The sequence below is a fragment of the Pagrus major genome, chromosome 6 (genome assembly GCF_040436345.1).
Source record: "Pagrus major chromosome 6, Pma_NU_1.0".
Taxonomy (NCBI): Eukaryota; Metazoa; Chordata; class Actinopteri; order Spariformes; family Sparidae; genus Pagrus; species Pagrus major.
In genome coordinates, this window is record NC_133220.1 from 14,230,568 (window position 1) to 14,246,509 (window position 15,942).

General features: G+C 40.7%; 1 protein-coding gene across 1 annotated transcript in view; it reads left to right on the plus strand.

The window, feature by feature from the left end:
* kif5ab (kinesin family member 5A, b) overlaps positions 1-15,942 on the plus strand; it is a 66,123-nt gene that overhangs the window by 38,341 nt on the left and 11,840 nt on the right. The window contains exons 13-19 of the mRNA XM_073468639.1: positions 1,797-1,865; positions 3,018-3,224; positions 8,107-8,253; positions 10,497-10,685; positions 11,229-11,346; positions 13,301-13,365; positions 15,015-15,124. Coding sequence (XP_073324740.1) covers positions 1,797-1,865; positions 3,018-3,224; positions 8,107-8,253; positions 10,497-10,685; positions 11,229-11,346; positions 13,301-13,365; positions 15,015-15,124 — 905 coding nt within the window. The remainder of the gene's footprint in view (positions 1-1,796; positions 1,866-3,017; positions 3,225-8,106; positions 8,254-10,496; positions 10,686-11,228; positions 11,347-13,300; positions 13,366-15,014; positions 15,125-15,942) is intronic.

A 15,942-nucleotide genomic window follows, 5' to 3' on the forward strand; every position in this document is an offset into this window, starting at 1 on the left:
ATGTGGAATATTCTTGCTTTTATCAACAAATATTCCATAAAATATGCAGAGCCAGTTGTGCATTAATGCAGTGGCACAGTTGTATTTCCTCTACAATGCATGAGGAAACATAAAATGTATAATTCTTTTGACGTTTTCACACATGCAGGCATATCCAGAAACCATACAGGGAAATCCATATTTGGATTTATGCCTCTGCGCCGGCGACAGCCTTGGCTGGAGGCATTATGTTTTCGGGTTGTCCGTCTGTACGTCCCATACTTGTGAATGCGATCACAAGAACGGATTGAGGGAATTTCTTGACACAAATGTCCACGTCTACTCAACTTGGACACAAACTGATAGGAATTTGGTTCACACAAATGTCTACTTGCATAAAATGATGAAGTGATGACATTTTATATCCAAAAGGTCAAAGGTCAACTTCACTGTTCTGAAAAACTCTTTTCTGATTATTCAGTGCTATAACTCAGGAACAGAAGGGGAGATTGTGATCACATTTCACATTTGGTTGAATACTGAATTAGTGACACTTATCTCGGTTGCCCGCTTGAGACTGTGGTGACTGTAGAGATCTTCTATGCTGCCGGGTTGAAAATGTGTTTGAGGCATTCAGGTTTAAGAACTTGTAGCTTCTTTATGTTCAAGCAGAATGGACATTATTTGCCAAGCATCTTACTAATGGTCCAACGTAAGCTCGATGGTTTTGCATATATTGGACTCTCTGTGATTGTTACACTGAGAGCAGAAAAAGACGGACCCAAATGCAAGAGACGGCAGGCAGGCAGATAATTTGCAGAAGGTGTAGTCAAAATAAACCACAGGATAACTGAACAGCAGGATCAGGAGCTCAACAACAGATGACATGACAAAGACTGGACTTAAATACAAACTAAACTAAGAAGGGGATGAGGTGCAGGTGGAGTGTGGCAGAGAAACACAGGCGAGGATAATGTGTAGGGGATAAAGGAGAGCTGATAGGCTGGGAAGAACAGTAGGAGCAGGGCTGGGCTAACGAGGATGATGCAGTGCAGGTCTACAGGGAAAGCAGACAGGGGAGAAGCACAGGAGGGAACCTGCACACTGGAAACAAGGCAGAGACACCAGGAAAGCATTTCGGAGATATATGAAATCAGCAAACTTGTTTATTTCTGTTTTCATTTGAACTGTAACTTTTAAAGATATACAGCAAAGCAAGCAAACAGCAGTATTTCTAACTTACTGCCGTTTCTGGATGACTCAAGCTGTCACTTCCTTTAAGTCTGTGGCCCAACGGGTAAATTCGTTCTCTAAACTAAAGTTAGTGAATGTATTGTTATTTTTGAGATATGAAAGCATCAAATACGCATTTTAGATTAATGAAATGCATGCACTTGGAAATTACATTAATAAAAAAGACACTTAAATTGTAGGTAAGGTAGTGCGCGATGCAGGGGTTTTCAGTCTATAACAGACGTGACGCAGGATGCTCCGTTTTTACATGTGAGGTGTATTTATAAACAGGATAAACCATATTTTCTCCCACAACCCTGATTTCGAAAAAAGGTTTTGGTTTATCATATCCAAGTAGTTTATTTTATCATATCCATATTAATATACTGTGATTTTGTTTGTGGTTGTACTGTATTGAATAGTATTGAAGCTCCTGCACATCTCTCAAGTGCAAGCTAGAAAATTATCGCTGTGATTGACGATGGAACCTAAAGTAAACAAGTTGTCTGTACTTTACCAGTTTGTGTAATACATAACTGCGTCAATGAACTGTTTCTATTCCATGTGTCTGTTTGTCGCTGAAGGATGATGAGATCAACCACCAGAGCCAGATGGTTGAGAAGCTGAAGGAGCAGATGCTCGACCAGGAGGAGGTAAAAGACCTCGGGTTTACATCCTTTCATCAGTTTGGTTAAACGGCCCACAGTAGGCAGCAGCAGCACCTGTAAATGAGGAAATCAGAGACACACACTTTGAATAGAGCTCAGCCGTGAGAGGTTTATTATCCTGCCCTTGAGATGAACGAGAAGAAGAAGAAAAAAAAACCTCTTCACGTGCCAGTGAGCTTGTGGAAAACAAAGCATCATTGATCACGAGTGTATTTGTGTGTTAACAGCGGTTTAAATAGAAAAGGTTTCAGTGACTGCTCAGACTCAAATGTTTGGAGGGAAAGATCAATACAAAGATTGATGAGGGACTGAAACATGTACACTATCATCGTAACATAGCTGATAAACAAACAAATGCTCTGTAATGATCTGGTATGGGATTGAATATGCTGTGAATGAGCATGACTCCACCATCTTTGTGAATTTAGAGACCGTTTATCTGGAAGAAAATGGTTTACAGCCCTTATCTCACACAAACTACAGTAAACAGTCCTGTCTGCCTCTACAGTATATGTTACTAGTGGGAACGAACAGCAATTAAAAGACTCCATTAAAAGGTAATTTAGACGAGTATTTACAGCATGTATTCATAACAGCAGCTAAACCAGTGGGCTAAACAGCCTGAACCGAGCTTTGGCATGTAGGGCACCGCTAAAGTAAAAGACTCCACATTTGCAAATTAGTTAATTCATATCCCCAAATGGGCCTGCTGTGGGTTGAGCTGACATGATGCTAACTACCCAGCCTTAGCTTGTGTACAGTGATACTGTTTTACATCGATTTGACCAAACAGAATATGTATGCCAAAGTGCAAACATGCAGGAACCCTGCGTAGAGCAACATCTATATTTAATGGCATCCATTCAGTCAGATGACCCACGGTGGGATGCTGCAGTGCCATTGCAGCAGGATAATGTCGGCTCTCACAGTGTGAAGTGATAAGACAAATGTTTAAAATGTGTTTTATCTGCTAAATTACTCCTGTATCTTTCACTAGCAAGACAAACCACACAATTATGTTTTATTAAAATAACATCACAGCAGCTTCGCTTTGTGAATAACAAAGAGGCTGCTGCTTGTTGTACACAACACTCCTATACAGTTGACATTCAGCTGTTAAAACTCTGTGTCCCTCAGCTTCTGGCATCATCCAGGGGTGACAGCGAGAAGGTGCAGTCTGAGCTTGGCAGGCTGCAGACGGAGAATGAATCCGCTAAAGCCGAGGTGAAAGAAGTCCTCCAGGCCCTGGAGGAGCTGGCAGTCAACTACGACCAGAAGAGCCTGGAGGTGGAGGAGAAGAGCGTGCAAAACAAGCTGCTGGCTGAAGAGCTTGCAAAGAAAATGGTAGGTTTGGCTTCCTGGAGGCTCAGTTTTATGCCATAAAGGTGAATATACAGCACATTGCATCAACAAATGGGCGAACAGGGAAAAAGAGAAAGAGTGAAGAAGATAACAAAGAGGCAGATGAGATGATGTGTAAATGATTGTCCTAGGATTAGCAACAACTGAAAAGACATGGACATATACTGTGCTGTGGTAAAGAACATTATAGGAGCATTTCGGTAGGTATGAAATGATCTTTCCATCTTTCCATTTAAGTCCCTGTCTTTCAAGAATATGCTGAACTACTTGTTCAAAATGCAATTAGAGAGATAATGAGTAGAATTAGAGAGCTGCGGGGGAAAAAGAGATTAGAGAGAAAGTTCTGATAAAATGTCATGAACAGATCCATGTCAGAAAAAGTATTAGGAATGTATTTATAAGAAGAGTGAGAAGTGAGAAGGCAATAAAAACAAACCCTATTTGTTTTTTTCATTCTAGATGGTTATCAATAAAACATCACACAAGTATTATTCAAATTACAGCCAGCTCTGGCATTTCTTTAGCTCGACCTTTGAATTCACTCGCTGCTGGTTGTTTTGCACTATGACCACAAATAAACACTAATACATATTAAAAACTGCGGCTACCAGGAGGACAAGTCTGACTTCTCTTGATTAAGGTCAGCCTTCAAAGTGATTTCATGAATTCACTTCAGATGGTGCTCACGGCAGAGCTTGTTTGAGGTTGTTGTTGAGGACAGCCATCAGTATTTGCAAAGTTTATCTGCAAAGCCTGGGAAATCTGACTATTAATGTTGTTCTGCTTTTATTAATAGGTTTCTTTTCAGTGACTGTGTACCTCCTGTAATCAGTATAGACGTATTCATGTTAGTTTTTGAGGAGGCTTTGAAAAGTCTCAAAAGCTCAAATTTCAAATGGTGCTGGTTTCAAAATGTTTTACTGAGTCACGACAACCTAAATGCCCTAAAAACAAATTTTTTCTCAGTCAATTTCTTACTTGTAGAAAGAAATGTTGGAATCCTACATGAACATAGACACACAGAGGCAGACGGGTCCAAAATCCAAAATGCAAGCAACAAACGGCAAGCAAACAAAAGCTGGCAACAAAAAGGCAAACCATAAGCCATGGGGAGCAAATTAGAAACGCAGGGAACAGACACAGGAACGCAGGATGAAAACAGACGAACTGACAATGAGCGAGGGAAAAAGACAGACTTAAATACACAAGGGCTAATGAACAAATGAAACACAGGTGTAAACAGAAAGAACAAAGTCAGGAAGTGGAGAGCAACGCACGACACATGAGGATATAATCTACTGAATAAAACAGGAAATGACGAAACAAAATACCCATGACACATAGTATTTTATGAAGTTTTGGTTATTTCACTTAGAGATTTCTGTATTTACTGTTATTTTCTTTGGTCTGAAATGGGCAGAGCTCAGCTGGAAAAAGTCATGTCATGCCCTACCATGCACCAATCAGATGTTAGCTACATATTAATGAGAATCTGGTGACATTTGGATTGTCTTTCATTCACTGTCAATCTAGTCCTGTGTAGGCAGATCTATGTCCACACTTCGTTTTAGCTTTGGAGAAAGGTCTGACAGAACCCATTCTCATTCTGGTACAGGGGAAAACAAACGCTCTGGCTTTTTTGTGCACATGTTTTGGTGTAACATTTACATATGGTGGGGCGAGCCCTCGCATTGAAACGGCTAAATCCCCACAAAAGAACCAAGCAGGCCTTGATTGATTGTACAACTGAAATCTTTGACAAAAACATCCCATTTTTTGGCGTGTTGCTCGGTGGTTGTTGTTCTTGTTGTTTCCCACTGAGCAAAAACAATATACAAAAGACGTCAAATCAACGCTTTTGACGATGCTGAAAAGACGTCCAGCGGAGAGCGTCTCTTCAATGTTCACTTTTGATGTCTCAGTGATATTTTTTACAGGGTTCAAAATTTGAGCTGAAGCTGAAAAGAAACTAAAAACTTTACTTTGGACCCTGTAAGGATGTCACTTGGACATCAATAGCGAACGTTGACAGGATGTCTAAAAAAGACAACTGGCTCTCGACTGGACGTCTTTTCAACGCTGGCAAAGACGTTGAATTGACATCTTTTGGATATGTTCTTGCTCAGTGGTGACTCTGAATGCTTTGAAAGTAAAGGGGGATGCTGACTGCAATAATTCTCCAATGGCGGGCTTATACCCAAAACCTACTTCCTGAGAGTCAGACTACTTTCAATCAAGCCGCATCAACACAGTCTGCGTGAAGCAGATTGACTGCACTTTTGAGTAGCTGTTAATTAATTAAAACTCTTAATAAATGATCTAAAGATGTATTCTAAATTTGGATTGTTGCTTAATTAGTCTTGAATATTTAATGTTATTGAAAAATAGGCAGACATTTTCAGGGGCTTTGAAATGTGGGATGAGATTGTCAGTGAACAGTACAGCTCTTCTTACAATTCAATTCAAACTTTATTTCAGATTTACAGTAGTAATGAAATAAAACATACAAGATAAAACCACAGCAATTCATCACTCAATTCAAGAAACAGTTCATATGTGGAGCAGCTCTTCCCAGGGTTGGTTAAAGCCTCAGTGGTGCTGTTCATCATCCAAGCGATACATAAAATTATACATTACATGTCTTAAAAGAGCCTTTTTTAAAGCCATTTTAAAAGGATTGTATGTGACTGAATCTTTGTGCACAGGAAAGTCCTTTTGAAAAAGCCAAATAGAGATAAAAGTACAAAAAAGGCCTTTGGCAGATCTGGTCAGTCTTTAATTTAAAGTTACTGTGAGTGGCTATTTGGACCGAGTGAACCATTATTCACCTTCTTAAAACATCTTCAATATTTCATGCACCGTTTTACAATCTGCCACGGTGTCCTCCCCTCCCTCTCTATCTTTCTCACAAGCTGCTGCAGAAATTGATGAAAGGTTTTGACAATGTAACTACTCACTGCACAGTTTAGTCCCCTCAAGTCAGCTGAAACCTCAATCATCTCACTTAGCTCGCCTTCTCTGTGGCTTCTTCAGTTGGACGTGCCCCGACCTCTCACCCGACACGTTATCTTCTCAGGGACGCCGCCTGGCAGTCTGACAGGATGTGAACCTGAATACAATAAACCATACAGGGATGTAAAAAACATCCCATTATTCCAGCTTCTCAGGGTCTTTTTCAGCTTCACCCCTCTGACTCATTGTTACCAATTCTCCACTTGCTGCTTCCCAGCTGTTATGCTAATGTTCAGCGCTGGGATTTTTGAATTTTTCCATATCTACAGTAAAAACGGGGCAGCATTGACCTAGAAAAATGGTGCAATGGAGTACATTCATCACTGTCTTCACCCCACCGTCTCCTCAGCTGTCTTCATCTCTGCTTTCAGTGGAAACCCCTGTCTTCTTCAGCAGGAGGCCAGGCCATCGCTCACTGTCACTGTCACATTCAGCTGCTCCTTTAAACACCCTCTTTTATCCGCCCATCCACTTAAACCGTTTTTTTTATCTTTATGATTAACTCCATTCATCATTCATATTCATCCATCAATTCTCTTCGATATCTCTTCATAAATCTTTCTTCAACCAAATAAAAAAAAACTTTAACCTCCATTCTCTTCTCCTCTTACTTATTCATAAATGAATCGATATCAGTTAATTATTTACAACCGTTTTCTGCTAAGTTAATGTTTTGACGTGGGAAATGACCTGGAAAATGATCACATAGCTGGAAGGTAATGAAGGAGATGAAGATGGAGAGGTTGATAAAGGAGTAAATGCTGCTGTATTTAAAGAAGGTGGTTAATGGTGCTTTCAATTGACTGATGATCCAGCGGGGGCAGTAACTAAAACACGGCATTAAAAAGAGCTCCATTACATTATTTGTGTGACAATAGGCGATCGACTTCGATGCACGTTTAGTGTGTGTAACACCATGATGGGAAAAGACTCATGCTGGAAAAGATTATTTAATATTAATACTTTAGTTGGTGCTCATGGTCACACTGAAGTAAAACAAGAACAAGGCTGTAGCTACAATCGAGGACACCGACATAATTTCTTGATAACTTTTCTTTCTTTTACCTGTTTCCTTACAAAAAAAATAAAATAATAATGTATAAAAAACAAACAAACAGAGGTTTAGCATGTCTCCCTTGAATTTTATCCTTGCATTTGGTAATGAGAAGGTAAAGAAATGAACTTTGTTTTTATGGCTGGCGAAAGTCTTCTCGGGGGGTTTCACTGGGGTAATTTGTTCTCTAAAATCCTGACTAAGGCCCTGACCAACATCAAAGTTTTCAAGGTCTCTCATTCATGTGTTGCTCTTGTTAATCATGTGGAAGAATTGAGGCACAGTTTTGTAAGATCAAAGAATTTTCTTCCGAGGTAGACAGACTGCTCCATCCGACTTTCTCTGTATTTCGTCAGACCTGTAGAGTATCGATCGAAGCCAAATTGTTTAATTGTGTTCCAGCCATCACGGCTACGCTGCCTTCTGTACAAAACAGAGAAGGATAAAGGGAGGTCCATCATTCACTTTCCCAGATGCTTTCATCCAGCGCCAATGCCATCAACCCCTATCTCTGCAGTTTATTGATTTGTAATTTAGCGGCCATTATGTTTTGCTGTTTGGATTTCTTGGATGAGAATGAGGTCACGTGTTGAAATACATCTCGCAGCTGTGTGTGCTCTCAGGTCAAAGGACTCTAAATTCCTCCCTCTTTCAATCCTCTGTTGTACAATTGTCTCTCCCGTGATTACTCCCCTGTTCTTTCCCCTCTCCTGGGATTTCTCTCGCCCTCATCTTTTGTTCCTCATCATTCGTCTTCGTCTGTGTTCACTCCCTTGTCTCCCTCCTCTCCTCCTGCAGGCTCACCTCATGGCTTTGGAGGCAGAGCTGTCCCGTATCCAGGAAGTGAGCAGCCACCAAAGGAAACGCATCGCAGAGATTCTCAACGGGCTGATGAAGGACCTGAGTGAGTTCAGCACCATCGTCGGAAACAGAGACATCAGGCTGGTGAGTCGGGCAGAAAGTTCAATTTGGATATTGTGTCTTTGACCAAAAAACTTGATGTCTGTGATGAAATGTGAGACATTTTTCATATTTCTCAATGTTTCAAACTTCTCTACCTAAATATTTGAATCCCCATATTCCCCTTCAATCCAAATCAGAACTATTTTGGCACAATTTATGCAATTTACATTAAAAAAATCAAATCATCCCATCAAATTTACTTATGACTGAGTTTCCACGTTGCAGATGCTTTAAATAATATTAGGTAACTGCTGACATCACTACAAAATCCATTATTAAAGGCAGACTGTGCAGGATGTGTCAGTTGCTGTTTCTAACACCATTTAAAGCTGGCGCCTCTTCCCCTCTGGGGGGTGAAAGTAACAAAAATCAAATTATACAAATGGAGGGGATAAAAATGTATGTGAAATGAAAAACAGAGGGGTAAAAATGCATTTGAAATGAAAAATTGATTTAAAAATTATCAAGTAATTTAATTTAAAGCCGATGTGATTTAAAAGCCGTGAGTCATGTTCTATCATTTACTGTGTTTGCTACGTTCATCGTTCATCATTCGCAACACAAAAAATGTAATTTGCCATTTAAGGTAATTGTCCTCAAGGGAGAAAGTAGCAAAACATAACTGACAAACATGGACGTGATGAAAATGCAGGTTTCGTGTGAATTCGACCAAAGTGCAGGCTTCATCCTGAGACCAGTCTGCCTCTCTGCTCCGAGTGTATATTTGTCCTTTGCACTTAACTGTCAAACAGACACGCCGCTCTTTATCGCAGACTGAGAGCGCAGGAGACAGATATAGACAGCGACGTATCCTGTTCGCTACATTTTGTTCTAGGCTGACACTCAGAAACATGCCGAACACAGCAAAATACTAAGAAAATAATAAAGGATATAGGCAGAGACGAACCTGTTGGGACCTGTCGGGTTTATACAAAAAATTTGAAATGATTTTCAGGTTCAGGCGGAGTTCAGTCACATCGATTCACCACAGTAGTTACTGCCTGGATGTAACTTCAGTTCTGTATGAGTACGTGCATAACCACAGATATAAAATACATGTATAGAGTTTTTTATTATAAATCTAGAACAAGGCCTTTTCACAGTCATCAAGGCTGTAAATGTCTGCAATCAGGGTAAACTGACAAGCTGTAACCATGGTAACAACTAGGTTACAGGATAACACACACTCATTGCTTCAGCTTACATTAACTGTGTCAGGCTCGAGTCGGGTTCGGACATAAAAACAGAACACTTGTTGTTGAGTTCGGGGTCAGGCTCGATTACCACTCCCTCAAACAGAAAAATGTTGCCCTAGTCACACTCTACTGCAGATACAGACACTGCCACACACTTCTAGTGGGTCGTAAGTGATGTTTGAGAGGTATGACTCTATATATTGTTTGTCTTTTCTTAGGAAAATCCTGCATAGTATAACCTCTGTGAGGCTAATCTTTTGTGTATTTATTGTCACAATAACCTACGCTCAACACTGTGATTGTTTGTGTTGTGATCGAGTGTGTGAAAACTAATTAGAAAGCCAGCAGGGAAGTCACTGAAAGTAATGGATAAAGGATTTACGTGCAAAAAAGCCATCCGGTTTAAAATCCATTCAAAGGAACACATGACAGGTGGTGTTGCTGAGTGTCGAGCTCATCTGATGGAGCTGTGGGTGTGGGTGCACCAAGGAAGCGTCACTAAAGCTTCATCACACTGTGAAATATTAAAACCAAAGACAGAGTGGAACATTTAAAATGTCTTCTGCATCATTTTATACGAGTTTCTGTCTAATTCAGCTTGACATATTTGGCATCTGTGGAAATTTAGGCATCATGATGAGCATATAAAACTGATTTCCCAGCATACATTATATAATATACTGAGAATATGCGTTTGCCTTGACTACCAAGCTTTATGTATAGCATCTGAGGATAGGTTATAGGAACATCTGCTGATATATCTTGCCTGTAATATTTAGCTTAATTTTGATATCCAGACATATAGTTCATCCTCCTCAGTTCATTTCAGGGCATCTGAGTCACCGCGTCCGCTAAGTGATGCTGTTAACTTAATAGATGTGCATACAAAATGGCAGAAATATTTTCCAGGATGGCTCCCTCCCTCTTTACCTTCCCAACGGTCTTTAAATCATCCCCGCTCAATCTTAACCAGACGTCTCTGCTGCTCTCCTGACTATCTCTCCTCCCCTCTGCCTCATTTATCTCCAGCCCATGGAGATCACTGGTGTGATCGAGGAGGAGTTCACAGTGGCTCGCCTCTACATCAGTAAAATAAAGTCAGAGGTGAAGTCCATGGTGAAGCGCTGCCGCCACCTGGAAAGCCTCCAGACGGAGTGTCACCGCAAGATGGAGGAGACGGGCAGAGAGCTGTCTTCATGTCACCTCCTTGTTTCACAGGTATGGAGGAAACATCTGGAAACATCTGGTGTAGGAAACATTTCTGTCAATCTGCTAATCCAGTGGGAAATTTTGAGTATTTTGATGTGGAAAAGTCAGGACAACAGTAACTGAAACCTCCTTGTCCCAAAGTACTATCACAACAAACAACAAGTGAGTGACGTTTCGAGCAGACGCCTCCTCATCAGCGTAATTAACATCACACATACTTGTGCAGCTTTTGTCTGATGTTAATTTACTCTGATGAAGCAGTGTGCTTGAAACGTCAATCAGCTGTTTGTGGCAGTAACACATTTTTTGCATCAGAAGCTTTTAGTGTGTCCTTATGAAATTATGAAAGCACTGTGTGCTTTGTGTTGTGAGTTTTTCTGTCTTTGGTATTTTAATTAAATTCCCTCAAGAGCATAAACATTCAATACAGCCTTTATCAAATCCACTCCACAGTCAGTGCAAAGCACATTTTATTCTTGCTGTTGTCTTTGGTAGAGGTCTTTGCTCATCAATATACTTTCTGCATCTGAGACGCTGTGTTCTGACTTTCAGCATGAGGCAAAGATCCGCTCTCTAACGGACTACATGCAGAATGTGGAGCTGAAGAAGAGACAACTGGAGGACAGCTACGACTCTCTGAGCGAGGAGCTGGCCAAACTCCAAGCTCAAGGTAGACTAATGTACATTTATATCATGATCATCACAATTCAAGTAAGACAGTAGCTTTCTCAAAATAGACTCCAGTTAAACACAAAGAAGAAATAACCTGTTAACAAATAAGGCTAAAAGTCTACAGCCAGTGTAGTGGTTCTGTTGCTGAATGCAGTCCTTTAACGACCTTGTTGATCACTTTGTTAGCAGGCATTCACTAGTTGTGTCTGTTGCTATGCACAAAAATACTCATACTTAATCTAAGCTTTGACCCAGGCTGTTTAAGCAGGGGGAATTTACTATTTATTTAATTTTACGGCCGTTACAGGTCAGACATTATGTGAAATGTAAAAGTCCGGCTCCTTGGCACTTTCTTTTCAAATCTGGCCCTTCTAAAAAAAGTAGTTGAATAAGTCTGCACTAGACGACCGTAGTAACTGATATAATCTCAGCGTGCTGCTGAAAAATACTTTCTGGAAAAAATACTTTCTGGAAATACACCGTCAGGTTGACCAAGCAGCACATTTGTAACAGTACATGAATCAAGTTTTTGGGGTGAAATCTACTGATCTAACACAACCCGAGGTTCAAGGATCAATAATGCATAAACACGGTCAGGGCAGTACATATAAAATGTACAGGTTCTGTATTTGTAATAAAAGTCTTTGCCCCAGGCTCAGGTTGAGATATTTTACCTACGTGATCGAAATGACAAACCAGGAGCAAAGAGTTTAACATTTATGCAATCTCCAAGGTGAAGGAGGGGAAAACATCAATATGGTCAGACGAGCAAAACAACAGATTTATGGTTGATAAATCTGGCATAACACAAGGCTCCAGGAGCAAATCCAATCAACATGTTCAAACAGTCAACAAAAACAGATCTTTGCTCGATAAATACAAAAATCCTGCAGGTTTCAAGCAGAAAATTAGTCCAACTGAAGCACTTTTTTCAGATGGCATTCGGCAGGAGTGACTGAAAAAATAAATAATGATGTTCCGAGTGCTGTGTGACATTTTTACTCAGCGAGCAGTTAAGGACAATAGTTAGATTGATCTGCACCGTAAATCTTGCTTAATTGCAGACTTGAGATGTCAAAGTCAAATATAAGGTTAATGTTCTCACAGTCAAACAAAATCATGACTAGAATAAGTAAAATATATAAAAGAAAAACAGCCTGTCACTGAATTTCACCTCCACCAAACTCAAATTGAGAGGAACAGCCTCCTCGCTTCAAACTATTTTATTGGCTTCAGTGAAAGTTTCAGTCTGTGCCAGAAGCCTTTCTATCCTGTCAAGAAAAAGAAAAACAACAGTAAACACCGATGAACAGCTTGGGCTCCTAAATATTTCACAGCAGCAGCACAAATAGATTAATGGTACTTTTTAAATTTGTGCGAGGTCCAGCTAACTGCAGATACTCCCAGGACACTGACACGATTCACAAATCAGGCCAAAGGCAATGCAAGTCATTCTTCCTGAGGAGTCCCACTGAACTGCATTAAATAAACGGTGGATTTAAAGGTAGGTAAATCAATTGTGGCCATGCTCCACACCCGAGCCAGGCGGTCCTCGAGTCATCACAGAAGTGGATAAATACAAAGTGCTGCGGGTCATGTCGATCACACAGTCTTGTTTGAGGGAGAGAGCTCCGTAATGTCATCATCAGACACGAGGAACAGCAGTGTGTTAAAAACAGATCAGACCAGCTTGACACAATAGCTGCCACTTTCAATAATAGACATTATTACACCCAAGGCACGACTTATATCACGCTGACCTCACTGTCAACATCAAGCGGCGGTGCTGCTGTGCTGTCAAAGTCAGGTCACTGTCACCTCGTTCTACATCAGTGCGTTTTTACTCTTTTGTCTGCCTGATTTTCTTTTTCCGCTCTTCTTTTTCTCTTTCTGTCTTGGATACTGTCACTGTTACTCACTTTCTGTCTTTTCAACAAAATTGTGTGTTTCAGAGAGCATGTCAAAGGTGACCGGAGGGGAGAATCACACATCCGTCCAGGATTCCTGTGATATTAAGGTAAAAATGGCTACAGTGAGAGCAGCTTAGTGTAAGGACCTTTTATCACATGACCTCAGCACTTAGCTGACCTCAGGTTTGTGTGTGTGTGTGTGATATACTTGTAGGTGTGTTAGACTGCAACGAGTGTGCATGCATGAGTCAATATATTGTGTTTGTGCTTGTACAGTACTTTTGATCATGAATGCAAGTCTTTTTGCATGTAAACCAGCGCTGCACCAAACATATTTTTATTTTATTATGATTTTTCGATTTAAGGAATAGATATTTTTGGAAATACCCTCATTCACGTTCTTCTTGAGAGTAAATAAATGTCAGACACCCTCATGTCTGTATGATTTATATGAAGCTGGAGTTAGCAGCAACTTAGCTTAGGTTAGCATAAAGACCTGAAACTGCTAGCCTGACTCTGTCCAAAGGTAACAACAATATAATCTGAAAATAACAGTCTGCTGTTTTACATGGAGTAAATCTGCATGAGGTCAAAATAGTAGAAGTACTTTTGCTTAGTTTCTGCATTGTGTGGCTCACAGAACGTGAACACTAGACTTTCGGTTAAGCCCTCCTCTAACTTGATGGGAATAAAACAGGGGATTAACTTCCTGGAGTTTCCACTAGTTTCCTAGCAACTGGTGCCAGCTCAGAAACTGTTTGACATATAACGACCCTTAAAACGGAATTATACCTTTTTTATGCAATGATCTTTGTATGGATTAAGCAAGCAAGATATGAAGTGTTAATTAGTGAGCTTCAGAGGTGCTGGAAGGCAGTTTTTGACTCTTTCCCTCAGTTTCTAGTCTTTATGCCAAAGTAAACTAATTGGCAGCTGGCTCCTTCTACATATTAGCTCTTGGCAAGAAAGCAAATAAGTATATCTCACAAAACTTTTTTTTTGATCTCTTCAAATAGCTTATGTCAAATACAGATACAAAGATATTCAATTTACATTTAATAAGAAGCAGCAAATCCTCATATTTGAGATTCTGAAAACAGCATTTGGCTTTTTTCTTAGATTAATTACTTTCAAGAAGTTGTTTCAGCACTAACTGCACTCATTTGCTATTAGGCATCTGTTACCTCCAAGTTCCCATCACATACAGTGCACACAGCATACTAAAGACGGCAGCTACATTATAGTTTGCACAGAGATCTGGCAAAAACAAGCATACTGGAATGCTGCCAGGCCTCAGGTCAGCTAGGTTGCGGTTATTAGATGAAACACAACTTTATTCAGGAAAGAATACAGATAAAGCACAAAATGATCAGAAATATTAAAGGTGTTTGAAGTATGTTTTGGAGGTCTGGAGGTCGGGGGGCCCTGAGGATGTTACACTCTTTGCCCAGCTGCAAGTATTTGTTTTTATCTGCCTGTATTTGTTCACATGTTCATAAGTGTATTTTTGCATCTCAGTGAGCGCCACACTCAGCCATGTCTCACTTTGTACTCTTTCAGTCTGCTGTGTCTACTGCATGAGCTCAATGCCCATGAGGCCCTGTATGTCCACATGTGCACTGATGTGTGTAATTGTACTCTCCCTTGTTATTTAGTCATTTTGTTTTCCCTTTGTTGCCCCCTCTTGGTACCTTCTCTCGCCCCTCTCTCATTATACATGTATGTCTGTCACCCCCTCTTGTTGCCCGTACCTCAGAGGGCTCTGGAGCAGCAGATGGAGTCACACCGTGAGGCGCACAGCAAACAGCTTGGCCGCCTGCGAGACGAGATCAATGAGAAGCAGAAGATCATCGACGACTTGACTGAGTCAGTGCTTCATTGCGATTCTTCCCCTTGTCTGACACACTAAGTCAGGGTTTCTTGATTAGGAGTCTACTCTTAACTGATGTAGAAGTACAAACAGAAGGTTACAGGTGTATTTTAAAGCAATGCACCAAAGTATAAAAAAAATGTCATGGAAAAGCTGTCCGTGTGCTCAAATCTGAAATGTAATTCTCCCCTTAGAGGCAGTGTGGAAATGCTAAAATTGGGGATACATGGTCTCAGTCGTTGAGTTCTCTAAAAAGCTTAAGCCCCGCTCTCGCTGGAAGAGGGTCTGAAATCGGTATGTGTGGGTGGCTGACATAGTGAGGGAACTGCAGCGTAGGAGAATTTCAGAGTCAAGATGCTGCTAAACCACAGCATGAGGAGCCACTGGGCTAGTTTGGGCTCCTATAAAAGAAGCGCTCCTCTGGGGGCCTCGTTTTGAAGATTTTCTGTGCCAGGCATGACCATCTTGAAGCAGAGAGCAGCTCGAGGGACTAAAGTACATTTCCCAGCTGGTCTGGGAGTGTCTGGTAACACCCAGGGAGCAGCTGCAGAGAATTATGAATGAAAAGACATTTGGGGCTGCTCTGCTTGTCCTGCTGGCGTAGCCTGATTTGGATAAGGAGCTTTAAAAATGGATGGATGGATGTCAGTGAGGTAGAAAACATCTGAAACAGGAGCACAGTGGCCCTCAAGATTGTTGAAGCGGAGAAGGAAAAGTGGGTGCATGTAATAAGTGTTCTGCCAAGAATCAAGGACATCAAAATCTCTAAAATGGTTCAAATTTAAGGAGCGGGAGCAGAATGTGTGTGAAAAGT